The sequence below is a fragment of the Mustelus asterias genome, chromosome 1, assembly GCF_964213995.1.
Source record: "Mustelus asterias chromosome 1, sMusAst1.hap1.1, whole genome shotgun sequence".
Classification (NCBI taxonomy): domain Eukaryota; kingdom Metazoa; phylum Chordata; class Chondrichthyes; order Carcharhiniformes; family Triakidae; genus Mustelus; species Mustelus asterias.
The window spans coordinates 113,962,148-113,981,295 of record NC_135801.1 but is presented as its reverse complement, the minus strand read 5'-3'; the positions used below and the strand labels follow the sequence as shown (position 1 = coordinate 113,981,295).

Sequence of the window (19,148 nt, the reverse complement as noted above, 5' to 3'; positions counted from 1 at the left end):
GAAGTCCAACCAATATTTCAAAAGTTCATCTTGTCTTTAGTCACTCTTGTAAAATGGAACTGTTAGGAAGTGAATTCTAAAATAATTGATCAAATTTAAAACTAAATAAATGAAAGAAATTGACAGGGTGTAAAGATAGGAATGAAATGCTGTAACGCTGGGTGAAACATCTTGTTGATCAGGCCAGCCCCTTTATGGAAATCTGATTGGATTGTAATTGTTCCTACTTGAATCATAGGATACATATGTAATATGAAATATTACATGTTGGTTGACTATAGTGACTTATAGCTGATTAGGGTGACCTCAAACTAATGTTAACTGAGGAATTAAATAATGGTGTCAGCTACATTACAGTGGCCATGTTTTCTCCTCTGTATCAATAAGCTGTGTGTTCAAACCCCATTCTAGAGACTTGAGCACAAATTCCGGCCAATTCAAAGGGACTGCAGCACTATTGGAGATGCTGTCATTCAGATAACACGTTAAACTGAGGCCCTATCTGTCCTGTCAGGCAGATGTAAAGGATACCATGGAATTTTCAAAGAAAAACAGAGTTTTCTGTTCTGGTTAACATGTAGCTCTAAGCCAACATCGCTTAATCAGATAATCCTGGCCAACTATCTCAATGCTGTCAGTGGGATCAGTGGCTTTGTACAACTTGGCTGCTTTGCCTATAGTACAATATTGACTACAATTCAAAAGTCGTAATATGTGTAATATAAATGCAAGTCTTTTTTCCTTTAATTCGTTACTGGCAGATGAACTTCATAGAATCCCTGCAGTGCAGAAGGAGGCCATTCGGCCCATCAAGTCTGCACCGACCACAATCCACTCAGGCCATATCCCCATAACCCCTGCATTTACCCTAGCTAGTCCCCATGGCACTAAGGGGCAATTTAGCAAGGCCAATCCACCTAACCCGCACGTCTTTGAACTGTGGGAGGAAACCGGAGCATCCAGAGGAAACCCACGCAGACATGGGCAGAATGTGAAAAATCCACACAGACAGTAACCCAAGCCGGGAATCAAACCCGGGTTCCTAGCGTTGTGAGGAAGCCGTGATAACCACTGTGCTACCCAATTTTCCAGGCCAACTGACTGCAATGGATATTGTCGAGGAAAAATAACAGAGCTTCCACTAAGCAGAACACTGTGCATGGTAATGTGCAGCGTTAGGCTAAAATAGTGTTTTTGGAAGTAACACCCTGTATTAATTGAGGTTTATAATTAGGTTAACCAAGGTTATTGCATTTACTATCACATTCAGAAATCCATTACTCACATTTGCTTGGAACCTCAGCACTTTCCAGGTTGGTCCATGACTGGATGATACTCACTTGCTAACTCTAAACTCCTATTCTGGTCCATTGTGTCAAACAGAATCTCCTATGTTGTGAAATATGTGCTAATCACAAGTAATTTTCATCCATTTGTATGTATTAAAACATGATTTCTAGGAGTTCATCATTTTGAACAATGATGAATGTCCTAATAATTTAATAAAAAATGAAACCTGACAAAATCTTGCATGCAGTAGCCTTAGAACTGAGAATTTGGTAACATCTGAGTTGGTTATAAAAACTGTAACTATGTTTTCTACCTTTAGGTTCACTCAATACTTGATGACATGGTGGAGAAGTTGATGGATGACTATATCCGAAAAGTTCCAGATGGAATGGATCCTTTCACTGCTGAGTATCCTTTTGTATTCCTGGATTGCAATAGTTCATGAGAGTATACTTATTACAGTGAGCTCCAGTGCACTGAACAACTTGTCTTCAGTCCTATTATATCATCCGATCTGACCATGATCCGATTTCTAACATTGACCTCTGATGGAAAACATTACCTGCTACAATTTCTAGACCCTGATGATTTTTAAAAATAAATTTTAATTTCCAGTTAATAGCAGAATGGCTGACATGGCAAGATTTCACACTTTTAAGCCTTTACTGTAACAAAAGATTAAAAGCGCTATTGACTAAACACTCTTTGAAGGCAATTTATACTTCAAACTACAAAACAGAACATTCTACTTTTTGTTTTAGCACACCAATAACACACTTAATTTATATACTTTGCACTATCCTTTAAGTAGACACTTAATTCTCCCAAAACCAGTCCAAGTTGATTCTTAGCTCCTGAGAGTTTACTTCTTTTTCTTTCTCAGCCTGGGAACTTATACTCTCAGAACCATCTTTCATGTTAGGTTTTTTTTCCCCAACAGAGATTCAGAACACAAGCTAGACAAATTTTCCAGTCCCATTTTAACTCCTCAGGAATTTGGTCTTTTGAATCTGTGTGTGTGAGCTCCCACTCCAATTTCTGTGTGGTGAACCACAACATCTTGTTGCCCATAACTGCTCTCCTTCTCCCCATTCCTTTCAGGCTAGCCTTGTTAGCAAGTTTTCAGGGATACCTAAGACCCTTTTCCATCCCTATAATGAAGTGAATCACATGGGCTTTGTATCCAGGTAGAAAGCTAATTAGCTATCCTTGAGACCCCAACTCTCTTGGAAGTAAGTGAGGAGTTTAAAGCACAAGTTTTTAAAAGTCAACACGCTCAACACTTTCCTGGGACATTGGAGATTCACATACTATCTACGTTAACACACAAGCTGCTACAATTGTCTCCAAGTATAAACACCTTGTACCTTTTCCCCAGTAAAACAATCCTCCCTTTAATCTCCTAACAATTAAACTGCCCGGTCTTGCTGTCAAACAGAATTCAGAACAAGGCACATGACCCCTTTAATTTTACTTTAAATTATAGATACAGACCCAAAGCACAATAATTTTATAAACCTCATAATTCCAATACTTACCTCCACCATTGAAAATGGGTGATGGTAATGCTTTTATCCCTGTTTATCTGCAAACAATATATTTCAAACACTAATAGACCAATTTCAACAGAACTTGGTATGCAGGTAGGGTATGGCCCAGGGAAGAATTTATTAGTTTTTGGTGAAGATGCAGATCCAGATCCTGGAGTTTTTAAATGATCCTTTAATATTGGAAGATTTGGTGAACTGACCTTTATTTAAGAATGTGCGATGCCCCTGAATGAAGGAACAGTGCATAGAATCCCTATAGTGCTGCAGAATCACTTTCACACAGTGAGTCAGTGAATCATAGAATCATAGAAACCCTACAGTGCAGAAGGAGGCCATTCGGCCCATCGAGTCTGCACCGACCACAATCCCACCCAGGCCCTACCCCCACATATTTTACCCGCTAATCCCTCTAACCTACGCATCTCAGGGGCAATTTTAACCTGGCCAATCAACCTAACCCGCACATCTTTGGACTGTGGGAGGAAACCGGAGCACCCGGAGGAAACCCACGCAAACACGAGGAGAATGTGCAAACTCCACACAGACAGTGACCCGAGCCGGGAATCGAACCCGGGACCCTGGAGCTGTGAAGCAGCAGTGCTAACCACTGTGCTACCGTGCCGCTTGATGATTGCTTCACTTCCACACCAGTCCTTCTGCTGCCTGTGTGAGGGTTCAGACTTGTATATTTCTCAAGTCAAATTTTCAAAAACTATGCTGCCACCTCAGGAAAATCCAACTGATCACGTCATTAAATGGTGAGATCAATCTGGTGAACATAATTGAACTTGATATCATATTTAATGTGATTTCATTGCTGAAATCACAAACCTGGCTTGTGTACTCCTCGGGTGTGACCCATTTCTGAATGATGAATGGGCTGGGTAGTAAGCAGCAAATCTTGGATCATATAATTTTCCACCATATTTATGCTAGAGTTAATGGAGAATAATTAGTATTCTGTGTTTTTAACTGTGTTTTTCCTATTGCTTTGTTGTCTTTAATTTTCAAGCTGCACTCACTTATATTAACATTGAACATACTGGCCGGAACTTTACTGGCCTGCCCACCACGGGAACCAGAGCGGGTGAGGGGCGGAGCACGGGAAGGTCCGTTGACCTTGGGCATGATTTTACAGTTTTGGGATGAGCAAGGCCGTAAAATCCCATCCAACATTTATATCTGTAACAAATGGACCATCTCTGTTCCCTTAGCATTCTTATCCATTGAAGTAAATCTGTAAACAGTGTTGTACCTGACTTATTTTCCAGGTTTTGACTCTGTCCTTTTGTACTTTGTAATGAATAACCAATTAATTCAGTGATGTATTATGAACCATAGAATAGCTGTTAGAAAAGCAGCAGTAAGAGTTATTTTAGTTTGTATTTGCCTGCAAGCTAGGATCCTTTGTTCACCCAGACGGAAGAGAACACAATGGGCTGGATTATACAACAAGAATGGGCTCCACTTGGCCAACTAGCCCCACTTCAATTTTTTGGTCAATGATCCTTTAATTTTTAAGAGATATCTGGATGGCTACTTGAGTAACGTGGGAATAGAGCAATACGGACCGAGTAAGGGCAGAAGGTATTTTCTTTAGTTTAGTTGGGGCATCATGCTCGACACAGGCTTGGAGGGCCGAAGGACCTGTTCCTGTGCTAGGAACATAGGAATTAGGAGTGAGAGTAGGCAATTCAGAGTAGGAATTAGGAGTGAGAGTAGGCAATTCAGAGTAGGAATTAGGAGTGAGAGTAAGCCATTCAATATGATCATGGCTGATCTCCATCTCATCCTAACTCCACTTCCCTGCCTTTTCCCCATAGCCCTTTATCCTGCTTTTGATCAAATATTTATCTATCTCTTTCTTGAATCCATTGATTGATTCTGCATCCACTGCACTCTGAGGCAGTGAGTTCCATAGATTCACAACCCTCTGTGAGAAGTAGCTTCTCTTTATCTCTTTCTTGAACCACCCCCCCATCCCCCCTTACTCTACAACAATGACCTCTTGTCCGAGACTGTTCTAGAAGGGGGAACATTTGGTTAACATTTACTTTATCAATCCTGTTGAGTATTTTATATACCTCAAACAAATCCCCCCTCATTCTTCTGTACTCCAACGGGTACAAGCCAAGCTACTCAACCACTCCTCATACGACAGCCCCTTCAAACCTGGAATCAATCTAGCGAGCCTCTTCTGAACTACCTGTACTTTTCTTTGTTCTTAATTAATGTGAGGCAGGATTTCTGTCCATCTCCACAAGAAAGACCTGTCTCATAGACAGTCGGTGTCACACCCGGATTAATAGCCACTGCCAGCATTGTAGGAGGCCATGGAGGAAGAGGAACCGTGTATGCCTCAAAACCCAGATGGGTCTGGGATTGCACTAGGGCCAGGTTGGCTGGGTGCTGGGGGGGACGGGGAGGGGGGGGGGGGGTGGTGGGGGGGACAGCAAGGGTGCTGGAGGGACAATTTGATCAGCTGGAGTGGGGTTGTGGGTCGGGGAGGAGGGGGGAGATGGGCCCTAGGTTGCAACATTGTGGGGGTGGGGGGCCTCCAATTGGCATAGGAGGCTTGGGAAGGAGGTAGGCCCCATCACCTTTCACTGACCAGCAACCCTGCTGGGCTACACGTGGGGCTTCTACAGGCTTCTACCACTGCACATTCAATCAGAGCAGCAGCAAGATGTCCACTTAAGGTCTTCAATTGGACCATGGGGAGGTGACGCAGCCGATGCCTCCACTGCCACCTGTACAATTATGATGGAGAGGGCAGGCTGATTGTGGGCACACTGCCGATGGCACTGTGCCCAAATTTGTGGGTCCACCCACTTGTTTTCGCACCCGTCTGTGTTCCAGAAAATTCAGCCCATTCTACATGCACTGAGTCCCCCTGTCAATGAATCGATTCAACATAAGTTTGGCTTTCTTTCACCATCCAGAGGGAACAGGCATCTTTATAATGCTCAGTGTGTTGGAGAAATAGGACAAAAGCAGCTGTTAAAAAGGAAGGAGCCGAGAACAACAATGACAACTTGACAATGTAGACCTTTCAACAGATTCCAAGATGCTTCATGGGAGCATTTTGAAATACTTAACACTGAGACACACTAGGCGATGCTCAGATAGATGACCAAAAGATTGGTAAAAGAGGTACATTTTGAGGAATGTTTTTTATAAAATTCTTTCACGGGATGTGGGTGTCGTTGGCAAGGCCAGCATTTTATTGTCTATCCATAATTGCCCTTGAGAAGGTGGTGGTGAACCTTTGTGGTCCATGTGCTCTATGTACACTCACAGTGCTTAGGGATTCCAGGATTTTGATCCAACGACAGTGAAGGAATGGTGATATTCTGTCTCCATAGAATCCATACAGTCCATTAGTTTTAAGATAGCTATGAAGAATGATAGGTCTAGTCCAAAAGTTAAAATTCTAAATTGGGGCAAGGCCAATTTTGATGGTATCAGACAGGAACTTTCAAAAGTTAATTGGGGGAGTCTGTTGGCAGGCAAAAGGACATCTGATAAGTGGGAGGCTTTCAAAAGTGTGTTAACCAGTGTTCAGGGTAAGCATATTCCTTTTAGAGTGAAGGGCAAGGCTAGTAGAAGTAGGGACCCTGGATGACTCGTGATATTGAGGCCCTGGTCAAGAAGAAGAAGGAGGCACATGACATGCATAGGCAGCTGGGATCAAGTGGATCCCTTGAAGAGTATAGAGGGTGTAGAAGTAGAGTTAAGAGAGAAATCAGGAGGGCAAAAAGGGGACACAAGATTGCTTTGGCAGATAAGGCAAAGAAGAATCGAGAGATTCTACAAATACATAAAGGGCAAAAGAGTAACTAGGGAGAGAGTAGGGCCTCTTAAGGATCAACAAGGTCATCTATGTGCGGATCCACAAGAGATGGGTGAGATCCTAAATGAATATTTCTCATCAGCACTTACTGTTGAGAAAGGCATGGATGTTAGGGAACATGGGGAAATAAAGAGTGATGTCTTGAGGAGTGTACGTATAACAGAGAAGGAGGTGCTGGAAGTCTTAAAGTGCATCTGGGTAGATAAATCCCCGGTGATGAAGTGTATCCCAGGACATTGTGGGAGGCTAGGGAGGAAAGTGTGGGTCCCCTAGCAGAGATATTTGAATCATCAACAGCCACAGGCGGGGTGCCTGAAGATTGGAGGGTGGCAAATGTTGTGCCTTTGTTTAAAAAGGGCTGCAGGGAAAAGCCTGGGAACTACAGGCCAGTGAGCCTCACATCTGCAGTGGGTAAGTTGTTGGAAGATATCCTGAGGGACAGGATCTACAGGCATTTAGAGAGACAAGGACTGATTAGGGACAGTCAGCATGGCTTTGTGAGTGGAAAATCATGTCTCACAAATTTGAGTTTTTTGAAGGGGTAACCAAGAAGGTAGATGAGAGCAGTGCAGTTGATGTTGTCTACATGGACTTTAGCAAGGCCTTTGACAAGGTACCGCATGGTAGGTTGTTGCATAAGATTAAATCTCATGGGATCCAGGGTGAGGGAGCCAAATGGATACAAAATTGGCTTGATGACAGAAGTCAGATTGTGGTTGCAGAGGGTTGTTTTTCAAACTGGAGGCTTGTGACCAGTGGTGTGCTTCAGGGATCGGAGTTGGGTCTACTATTATTTGTCATTTATATTAATGATTTGGATGAGAATATAGAAGGCGTGGTTAGTAAGTTTGCAGATGACACCAAGATTGGTGGCATAGTGGACAGTGAAGAAGGTTATCTCAGATTGCAATGGGATCTTGATCAATTGGGCCAGTGGACTGACGAATGGCAGATGGAGTTTAATTTAGATAAATGCAAGGTGATGCATTTTCATAGATCGAACCAGGGCAAGACTCACTCAGTTAATGCTAGGGCATTGGAGAGAGTTATAGAACAAAGAGATTGGGGGGTGCATGTTCATAGCTCATTGAAAGGGGAGTCATAGGTGGATGGGGTGGTGAAGAAGGCATTCGGCATGCTTGGTTTCATTGGTCAGAACATTGAATACAGGAGTTGGGACGTCTTGTTGAAGTTGCACAAGACATTGGTAAGGCTACACTCGGAATACTATGTACAGTTCTGGTCACCCTATTATAGAACATAGAACAGTACAGCACAGAACAGGCCTTTCGGCCCACGATGTTGTGCCGAGCTTTATCTGAAACCAAGATCAAGCTATCCCACTCCCTATCATCCTGGTGTGCTCCACGTGCCTATCCAATAACCGCTTAAATGTTCCTAAAGTGTCTGACTCCACTATCACTGCAGGCAGTCCATTCCACACCCCAACCACTCTCTGCGTAAAGAACCTACCTCTGATATCCTTCCTGTATCTCCCACCACGAACCCTATAGTTATGCCCCCTTGTAATAGCTCCATCCACCCGAGGAAATAGTCTTTGAACGTTCACTCTATCTATCCCCTTCATCATTTTATAAACCTCTATTAAGTCTCCCCTCAGCCTCCTCTGCTCCAGAGAGAACAGCCCTAGCTCCCTCAACCTTTCCTCATAAGACCTACCCTCCAAACCAGGCAGCATCCTGGTAAATCTCCTCTGCACTCTTTCCAGCGCTTCCACATCCTTCTTATAGTGAGGTGACCAGAACTGCACACAATATTCCAAATGTGGTCTCACCAAGGTCCTGTACAGTTGCAGCATAACCCCACGGCTCTTAAACTCCAACCCCCTGTTAATAAAAGCTAACACACTATAGGCCTTCTTCACAGCTCTATCCACTTGAGTGGCAACCTTTAGAGATCTGTGGATATGAACTCCAAGATCTCTCCGTTCCTCCACAGCCTTCAGAACCCTACCTTTGACCCTGTAATCCACATTTAAATTAGTCCTACCAAAATGAATCACCTCACATTTATCAGGGTTAAACTCCATTTGCCATTTTTCAGCCCAGCTTTGCATCCTATCTATGTCTCTTTGCAGCCTACAACAGCCCTCCACCTCATCCACTACTCCACCAATCTTGGTGTCATCAGCAAATTTACTGATCCACCCTTCAGCCCCCTCCTCTAAGTCATTAATAAAAATCACAAAGAGCAGAGGACCAAGCACTGATCCCTGCGGCACTCCCCAGCAACCTGCCTCCAATCCGAAAATTTTCCATCCACCACCACCCTCTGTCTTCGATCAGACAGGCAGTTACCTATCCAATCGGCCAACTTTCCCTCTATCCCACACCTCCTCACTTTCATCATAAGCCGACCATGGGGGACCTTATCAAACGCCTTACTAAAATCCATGTATATGACATCAACTGCCCTACCTTCATCAACACACTTAGTTACCTCCTCAAAAAATTCTATCAAATTTGTGAGGCACGACTTGCCCTTCACGAATCCGTGCTGACTATCCCGGATTAATCCGCATCTTTCTAAATGGTCGTAAATCCCATCTCTAAGGACCTTTTCCATCAATTTACCAACCACCGAAGTAAGACTAACCGGCCTATAATTACCAGGGTCATTTCTATTCCCTTTCTTAAACAGAGGAACAACATTCGCCAGTCTCCAGTCCTCTGGCACCATCCCCGTGGACAGCGAGGACCCAAAGATCAAAGCCAAAGGCTCTGCAATCTCATCCCTTGCCTCCCAAAGAATCCTCAGATACATTTCATCAGGCCCAGGGGACTTATCGACCTTCAGTTTATTCAAAACTGCCAGGACATCCTCCCTCCGAACATCTATTTCCTCCAGCCTATTAGCCTGTAACACCTTCTCTTCCTCAAAAACATGGCCCCTCTCCTTGGTGAACACTGAAGAAAAGTATTCATTCATCACCTCGCCTATCTCTACTGACTCCATACACGAGTTCCCACTACTGTCCTTGACCGGCCCTAACCTCACCCTGGTCATTCTTTTATTCCTCACATAAGAGTAAAAAGCCTTGGGGTTTTCCTTGATCCGACCCGCCAAGGACTTCTCGTGTCCCCTCATAGCTCTCCTAAGCCCCTTTTTCAGCTCATTCCTTGCTAACTTGTAACCCTCAATCGAGCCATCTGAACCTTGTTTCCTCATCCCTACATAAGCTTCCCTCTTCCTTTTCACAAGACATTCCACCTCTTTCGTGAACCACGGTTCCCTCACTCGGCCATTTCCTCCCTGCCTGACAGGGACATACCTATCAAGGACATCCAGTATTTGTTCCTTGAAAAAGTTCCACTTTTCATTAGTTCCTTTCCCTGACAGTTTATGTTCCCAACTTATGCCCACTAATTCTTGCCTAATTGCATCATAATTACCTCTCCCCCAATTGTAAACCTTGCCCTGCCATACGGCCCTATCCCTCTCCATTGCAATAACAAAAGACACCGAATTGTGGTCACTATCTCCAAAGTGCTCTCCCACAACCAAATCTAACACTTGGCCCGGTTCATTTTCCAGTACCAAATCCAATGTGGCCTCACCTCTTGTCGGCCTATCCACATATTGTGTCAGGAAACCCTCCTGCACACACTGCACAAAAACTGCCCCATCCGAAGTATTTGACCTACAAAGGTTCCAATCAATATTTGGAAAGTTAAAGTCTGCATATTATAGAAAGGATATTATTCAACTAGAAAGAGTGCAGAAAAGATTTACTAGGATGCTACTGGGACTTAATGGTTTGAGTTATAAGGAGAGGCTGGATCGATGGGACTTTTTTCTCTGGAGTGTCGGAGGCTTAGGGGGTGGTCTTACAGAGGTCTATAAAATAATGAGGGGCATAGATCAGCTAGATAGTCAATATCTTTTCCCAAAGGTAGGGGAGTCTAAAACTAGAGGGCATAGGTTGAAGCTGAGAGGGGAGGGATACAAAAGGGGCCAGAGGGGCATTTTTTTCACACCGAGGGTTTCAAATGTCTGGAACAAGCTGCCAGAGGTCGTAGTAGAAGCGAGTACAATTTTGTCTTTTAAAAAGCATTTAGACAGTTACAGAGTAAGATGGCTATCGAGGGATATGGGCCAAACGCGGGCAATTGGGACTAACTTAGTCGTTTGAAAAAAAAGGGCAGCATGGACAAGTTGGGCCGAAGGGCCTGTTTCCATGCTGTAAACTTCTATGATTCTATGACTCATACAGTGCAGAAGGAGGCCATTTGGCCCATCGTGTCTTCACTGACCACAATCCCACCCAGACCCTATTCTCATAACTCCACACATTTACCCTGCTAATCTCCTGACACTAGGGTTAATTTAGCATGGCCAATCAACCTAACCCGCACATCTTTGGACTGTGGGAGGAAACCGTAGCACCCGGAGGAAACCTACGCAGACACAGGGAGAATGTGCAAACTCCATATAGACTGTGACCCGAGGCCAGAATTGAACCTGGGTCCCTGGCACTGTGAGGCAGCAGTGCTAACCACTGTGCCACCGTGCTGCCCATTTCCAATCAGTTTGACTTGGCAGAGAACTTGCAGGTGGTGGTTAGGGTTAGGGTTAGGCTGCCCTTGTCCTTCGAGGAGGTAGAGTTGATGGGTCTGGGAAGTGCTATGGAAGGATGCAGTGCATCTTGTTGATGGTACCCATTGCTGCTACTGTGTGGCAGTGGTGGAGGGAGTGAATTTTGGAGGTGATGGTTGAAAATGGTGGCGAATGAAGTGATTGCTTTGTCCTGGATGGTGTCAAGCTTTCCGTGTGTGGTTGGAGCTGCACTCATCCAGACAAGTGGGGAGTATTCCATCATGCTCCTGACTTGTGCCTTGTAGATGGTGGACAGGCTTTGGCGAGTCAGGAGATAAGTTACTTTCTGCAGAGTTCCCAACCTCTGATCTGTTCTTATAGCCACAGTATTTATACGGCTGGTCCAGTTCAGTCTTTTGTCAGTGTTGATAGTGGGGGATTCAACGATGGTAATGCCAAGGGAAGATGGTTGGATTCTCTTTTGTTGGAGATGGTCATTGCCTGACCCTTTTGTGGCATGAATGTTACTTGCCATTTATCAGTTTAAGCCTGAATGATGTCCTGGTCTTGCTGCATATGGACACGGAACTGCTTCAGTATCTGAGGAGTTGCGAATGGTGCTGAGACTTGGTGCAAGTTAGAATTGATAGCAGAATTTTGGCTAAACTCTGTGTATGGATTCTGCAAGATAGGAGGCTTGTTTAACTTAATTAGAAATCTTTTTTTTTCTCTTGACTGTAACTAATGCAAGTAACATTGATTATTGAGCTTCATCCAGTTATGGGCCAACCTGGAAAGTACTGAGGTTCCAAGCAAATGTGAGCAATGGATTTCTGAATGTGATAGTAAATGCAATAACCTTGGTTAACCTAATTATAAACCTCAATTAATGCAGGGTTTTACTTCCGAAAGCACTAAGCCTAACGCTGCACATTACCATGCACAGTGTTCTGCTTCGTGGAAGCTCTGCTATTTTTCCTTGACAATATCCATTGAAGTCAGTTGGCCTGGAAAACTGCACAAGAAGCTGACAAAGTAATGAAGGAAGTAATGATGGATAGAGTTATCAATCTGATTATGGAGCAATTTGTTTTGGAGGTGAGTTTAAAACTGAAACGTCAAATCTGCAGGTCACTGTCCTGAACTTGCTGGGTCAGTAGAATATACCTAAATTACACAGGGAGATGATCGCCCATTTCACTGCGGGTACATCTCCAGTTCTGGGCTACCCAATGTCACCAGAGAATAAGGTGCATGCCCACCACTGCTTGGGGGGTGGGGAGGTGCATGCATGGGGCAGCGGGGGCCCAGGTTGCTTGTTTAATTTAGGCCCTCTCCATCTGCTTATGCCTATCTAGAATGTGGTGTGCCTTAACTCACTGGACATACTGGTCTCCACTATAAACCAGGTCCCAAATGAGTCAGAGAAGCAAAGCTCCTGAAACAAAGAGGCTCTGCACAGGCTGTGTGTGCCTCATGACATTTGCCTTGTAACAGTGGGCAGAGATATCATCACTAACAAAGCAGGGTGGAAAATGTTGACCTATTTATTTCCTTTATCTTTGTCCGATGGTTTTTGTTGGTCTCCTGTCAGAGATATGGTGGGTGCCACTGAGGGAACGCAGAATCTATGTCCGATATCACAAACTAATGACTAAAGCAGAATGTGAAAATGTGCTTACATTTTAGAAAGCGTTAATATTGTGCAGAAAAACATTACATCAATTTATTTTTTAAAAGCCTATGGGTGTAATTTTGTGTGGTGACAGCTGATTTTGGAGATTGCGCCCCACCCCCCCCACAACCTCCCATCACCCCTCCCCCTAACTTGCCGGTGGAATGGTGGGAACTTGCACCATTGGATCATCATTAATTATGTACAGGCAAGAATTGGGAACTGATTTGTCTGCTCGCTGTCAGCTGTCGGGCTCTAAGATCCGGGCGCCATGTTTAAATGCCAATCCAATAGATCCATCTCAGTCTGTCCAGCCCACCTGTCTTCAGGACAGATGCAGAGACATTTTCCAACCACAAGAAGAAAGCTGACAGCCTCATCGACCAACACCCACCCATCTCTTGTTTCTACTCCTGCTCCTAATTTGAATGTTCACTGAAGGACATAGGGAAACAGTTGGGTTTCTTACACAGTCCAGCAGCTTTAACGACTGTCTATTTCCCCCTGATGCCGGCTTGTATTTGTTAATTTATTCAAAATCGTTCTCACTTCAACCAATTATCACTCCACTAAACCGGTTTTGTTCACTTCACTGGAGGAACCAACTATAATCCTAAAATTAAACCGTACAATCAGGAAAGGGAAATGCAAACTAATCGCAATGGAAAGAATCCTTTAATTCTAAAATGACAACATCACTCAAAACCACCACTTCAATATGATTGTATATATTTTAAATGTTTTTCACTGATTATGACATTTGGAGGAATATCTTGTTTGTTTCGGTGTTGATGTTTCTGAGAATAGTCTTGGAAAAACGTGCAAAGGAACAGAAACCATTCTGAATGTTAATTTTGAACGTTTTGCGCTGTGTACAATAAGTTTGTGCATACACTCTTCCCACTAGCTTAAGGAATGTCAATAATATGTCACAGATTTTAGCAGCTGAATAAATGTTTAGAATAAGTGTTTATCATGCAATTCTTAAACTAATTGCTCAAGCTGATGAGAATTTATTGGGTGCCTCGTGTTAACCCAGATAGGCAGATGTTATTTTCTGATAACGATGTTAGGAATAAATCTGCATGTATTTTTTAAATCAAAAGACAAAATAAATCCCCATCTGAAACTGGAAGTACTGAACCAAGCCAAATGTTTTATCGCAATGCTTAACTGGATATCAGCATCCTAATATTTAATAAACTCTCATGTAGAATAGTGCAACTAACCAAGTAAAAGTATAAGCAACACTAGAGGTATATCGAAACTCAGCACACATGGAAACACTCAAAATTTCCAAATAGATACAAACCACTTGTGTTTGGTGATATATGTTCTACTAAACTTAGATTTATTTATTAAAATGTTGCACATGTATGCATTTCCTGTCTATAAACATCACTACCTGGTATTTTTAAGTTAACGTTCATAGAGGAAACTTTGATATAAACAGGAGAAACTTTGGTGTAAACATTTCATTATTTCTTTGTGGACGATTCAATTAAATCACTTGAAAGGCTTTTCGACTCATCATCTGCCACTATTTCCCTCCTCTTCTTTGGTTTTATTCCCAAGGGCAGGTCCAGCCTACCGTGCCTTGTAGGACAAGGAAGCAGGTCCCACACCCACCCTAGCCCGGACAGGGAGTGACCCCTGTGCTGTCGGCACCAATCCTATCCACAACAGCCATCCAACCAAATGGTGCCTTTATCCCTACAAGACCTTCTCCGTTATTTCCCAGTAATTGACATTTCTAATATCCACCCTGTCAAGTCCTCTCTGATTTTGATTTGATTTGATTTGTTATTGTCACATGTATTAGTATACAGTGAAAAGTATCATTTCTTGCGTGCTATACAAAGCATACCATTCATAGAGAAAGAAAGGAGTGCGTGCAGAATGTAGTGTTACAGTCATAGCTAAGGTGTAGAGAAAGGTCAACTTAGTGTGAGGTAGGTCCATTCAGAAGTCTGATGGCAGCAGGGAAGAAGCTGTTCTTGAGTTGGTTGGTACGTGACCTCAGACTTTTGTATCTTTTTCGGATGAAAGAAGGTGGAAGAGAGTATGTCCGAGGTGTGTGGGGTCCTTAATTTTACTGGCTTCTTTTCCGAGGCAGCAGGAAGTGTAGACAGAGTCAATGACTCTGAATCTTAGATGTTTCAATAAGATTGCCTCTCATATTTCTAAACTTCATGGATGTAACGCCAACCTGCTCAACCTTTCCTCGTGAGATAATCTCTTCATCCTAGGAATCAGCTGAGAGAAGCTTCTGTCATCATTAATTTACTTACATTAATTTCTTAAGAAGGCCAAAACTGTACGCAATACCTCAGATGTGGTCTAACCAAGACCCTGTCCAACTGCAGCAACACATCCCTACTTTTATATTCCATTTCCATTGCAGTGAACACCAACATTCCATTTGTCTCTCTAATTACTTGCTGTACCTGCATACTAGTTTATTGTGATTCATGTACCAGAACACACAGTTCTCTCTGTATCCTAGAGTTTTGCAATCTCTCTCCATTCAAATAATATTCTAATTTTCAATTCTTGCTGCCAAAGTGGACAAGTTCACGTTTTCCCATGTTATACTCTGTCAATGTTTTTGCCCACACACTTAACCTATCTAAATCCCTTTGTACACTCTTTAAGTCCTTTTAAATTTCCTACCTATCTTTGTGTCATCAACAAATTTAGCAACCATATATTTGGTATCTTCATCCAAGTCATTGATGTAGATTATAAATAGTTGAGGCCTCAGCACTGATCCCTGTGGCACTCCATTAGTTACAGCTTGGAGACCTGAAAATGACCCTTTAATGCCCACTCTCTGCTTCCTGTTGGCTAACCAATCCTCTATCAATGCCAATATCTTACCTCCTGCACCATGAGCTCTTATATTTGTAGTAACCTTTGATGGGGCATCTTTTCAGATGCCTTTTGGAAATCCAAATACACCACATCCACAGGTTCCCCTTGAGCCGCATTGCTTCTTACTCCCTCAAAGAACTCTAATAAATAAGTCACAAACTATTTCCCTTTCACAAACCTCTGGCCTGAATATGTTGGATCACGGAGTTTCTCTTCCTGCCATCTGAATAGTTGGTGGACAGCAGATCCCTGCCAACTCTGCCTGCTCCACAGTCAGTTCACGCTCGAATGGATATCAATTGGCTGCAGGTTTGACTTTCATCCTTCACTTGGGAGGAAATCCTGCCTTAAAGAGGTGATTGGTCAGCAGTTCCCTAGTTCTTTGCAGTAACAGGAGCTGCAGTGGACAGCAGAGGAAGTGCTTGAAGATCCCTGAGCCTAAATCTGTCCTTCTACAGTGAAGACAGACACAAAGTACCTGTTCAATGCTTTGGCCATTTCTGTGTTTGCCATTATTAATTCCCCTTTTTTATCCTCCAAGAGGTCAACATTCACATTAGCTACTCTTTTACTTTTTAAATACTTGCAGTTACTTTGGAGTGTGAAATTTTCCGATGTGCCTTAGATATGGAGGTGGTGCCAGAAGATTGGAGAATTCTAAATATTATACTCTTGTTCAAAAAAAGGGTGTAAGGATATACCCAGCAACTACAGGCCAGTCCGTTTAGTTAAAGAAAGCCAGCATGGATTTGTTAAGGTCAAATTGTGTTTAACTAATTTGATTGAATTTTTCAATGAGGAAACAGAGATATTTGATGAAGATAATGCAGCTAATGAGGTGTACATGGACTTGCAAAAGATGTTTGATAAAGTGTCATATAACAGGCTTGTCAGGAAAGTTGACCATGGAATAACTGTGGCAGCATAGATATGAGGTGGAATTTCCTCATTTTTCCTACCAAAATGAATCTCTTCACTTTTCTGCATTAAATTTTATCTGCCATGTGTCTGCACATCCCACCAAGCCTGTTGAAGTCTATCACTATCCTTCTCACAGTTACAATACTTCCAAAGTTTTGTCACCTGCAAAATTTGAAATTGTGCCCTGCACCGCTAAATCTTGGTTATTAATCGAGATCAAGAGAAGCAATGGTCCCAGTACCGATCCCTGGATAACCCCACTGTACAATCTCCTCCAATCCAAAAAAAATCATGTTTCCGTTCACTCTGCTTACTTTGTATCCATGTTGCCACAGTGCCTTTTATTCCATGGTCTTCAACATTTCTGACAAGCCTGTTGTGTGACACTTTATCAAACATCTTTTGGTGAGACATGCAATTGGGTCTTTGAACCTTTTCTCATGAGAGTTGAGGTTCCTAGCTATGGTGCCCTTGAAAGGTATGATGTGGAAGCACCAAAGATGAAGCTAGAAGAGAATGCAATCACTGGACTCCTCTTCTGACATCTCCTGGAAGCTCACTCGAGAGCTTTGAAGAAGAAAATTTGGGAGCAACCTACCCCATCACATTCTGTGGACTGCAATTAGTATGTAGCTAACATATTTCTGAATAGTTTTTTTTTGGAGAAAATAATTTGTGATGCTGGAGGGAAGAATAGAGAGAAGCATGCAATGTTGTCTTTGAGGTCAGTTTTCATTCCAATAGAATTACCTGACAGTGGAACATAATCATAGAAAACAAAGTGTTCTGATTTCAGCAATGTTACAAGTGCAAATTAGACTAAAGTCCTTACTGAAGCACCAGCACTATGCTTTATTTCTTATTTTTTTGGCAAAACATGTCACTTGATAGTATCACGGGACTGTTATTGATCATGGTAGAGATCAAACAAATCACAAGAAAATGTTTGTGGTTTTTGAAGTTCTGCTTTCTCGCTGATTCTTCTACTGAATTTCAATTACATCCGACAGCTACTTTTAAAGATATTTGATGTAAATATGGTATAAATATGCTTGAAAAAAGTTCATCATATTTTATTAAATTGTGCTTTGCAGTGAACCAGAGAAGCCAAAATAGTTGGCCCTGATTAAAGGCTTCCTACATGACTTGAATTTCTATTCGTTTTGAATTGCTTTCTGAACTGGAACAGCCGCCTTCAAAACAAATCGCTCCTAAATATTATGTAGGAGAAAAATAATGGTTATATATGAAAATAGTAAAATCCTTTCCATTGGGAAAAGTAGCACATTGTTGGTGTTCTTTTCAAAACCTCAAGAACTATTAGCAAATATAGACCATGGCATATACTGAACTCTATATCCATTTGAGAAGAAAGGGAGAGAGAGGAAATCAAAATTGATAAGTCGCTCGGGAAAATGAACAGCTTCACATTTTCCCAAGTTGTCTTGTTTCCCCCAGAAATGAGGTGACAATGAAGAAGTGTCAATGCTGGTGCACTGTCACAACCTTGCAACAATGCGATTTGAGTTCCCCTTAGAAATGAAGTTCAGTTTGATATGGGATGTATGTAATTAATATTCACAAAGCAGTTTGAAAATGCTGCTTGACCCAGCTTACACGAATATATATCCAGGTTAGTTCATTTAAACACAAGTTTGTTTCATATTTCTACTTTTTTATCCCTTCAACTATCGCACAATTTGCTGACCACATTGCAACTCTTAATGCAGTAATGTCTTGTCTACTGGTGTGATTACACCAGGGGCAATTATTTATGGAATTAATTTTGTATAGCCATGTCTCTAACACCAGACATTATGATGCCATGACATTATAAAATCTGGAGCCCCTCTCATTTAATAGTGTTTCATTGGAAGTATTTTGTTATGTGTTTAAATTAGCTGGACCTGTATAATGCACTTTATTCCATTTTTAACTTACCTCCAGCAAGTCAGCATATTGGAGATCGATTAAACCAGTAATCTGAACAAGGGATTGAGACATCACCAAAGTAAGATTACTGTAGATTGATAGGCTGCCCATTGACTCGAGGAATGGAAGACCTTCAGGGCGGCACGGTAGCACAGTGGTTAGCACTGCTGCTTCACAGCTCCAGGGACCTGGGTTCGATTCCCGGCTTGGGTCACTGTCTGTGTGGGGTTTGCACATTCTCCTCGTGCCTGCGTGGGTTTCCTCCGGGTGCTCCGGTTTCCTCCCACAGTCCAAAGATGTGCGGGTTAGGTTGATTGGCCATGCTAAAAATTGCCCCTTAGTGTCCTGAGATGCGTAGGTTAGAGGGATTAGCGGGTAAATATGTAGGGATATGGGGGTAGGGCCTGGGTGGGATTGTGGTTGGTGCAGACTCGATGGGCCAGATGGCCTCTTTCTGCACTGTAGGGTTTCTATGATTCTAAGAGGAAGGGGTATT

The 19,148-nt window shown here is 42.6% G+C and overlaps 1 protein-coding gene across 1 annotated transcript in view; it reads left to right on the top strand.

The window, feature by feature from the left end:
* Nucleotides 1-1,656: 1,656 nt before the first annotated feature.
* LOC144498769 (uncharacterized) overlaps nt 1,657-19,148 on the top strand; it is a 42,062-nt gene continuing 24,570 nt past the window's right edge. The window contains exons 1-2 of the mRNA XM_078220455.1: nt 1,657-1,698; nt 12,249-12,348. Coding sequence (XP_078076581.1) covers nt 1,679-1,698; nt 12,249-12,348 — 120 coding nt within the window. The 5' untranslated portion in view covers nt 1,657-1,678. The remainder of the gene's footprint in view (nt 1,699-12,248; nt 12,349-19,148) is intronic.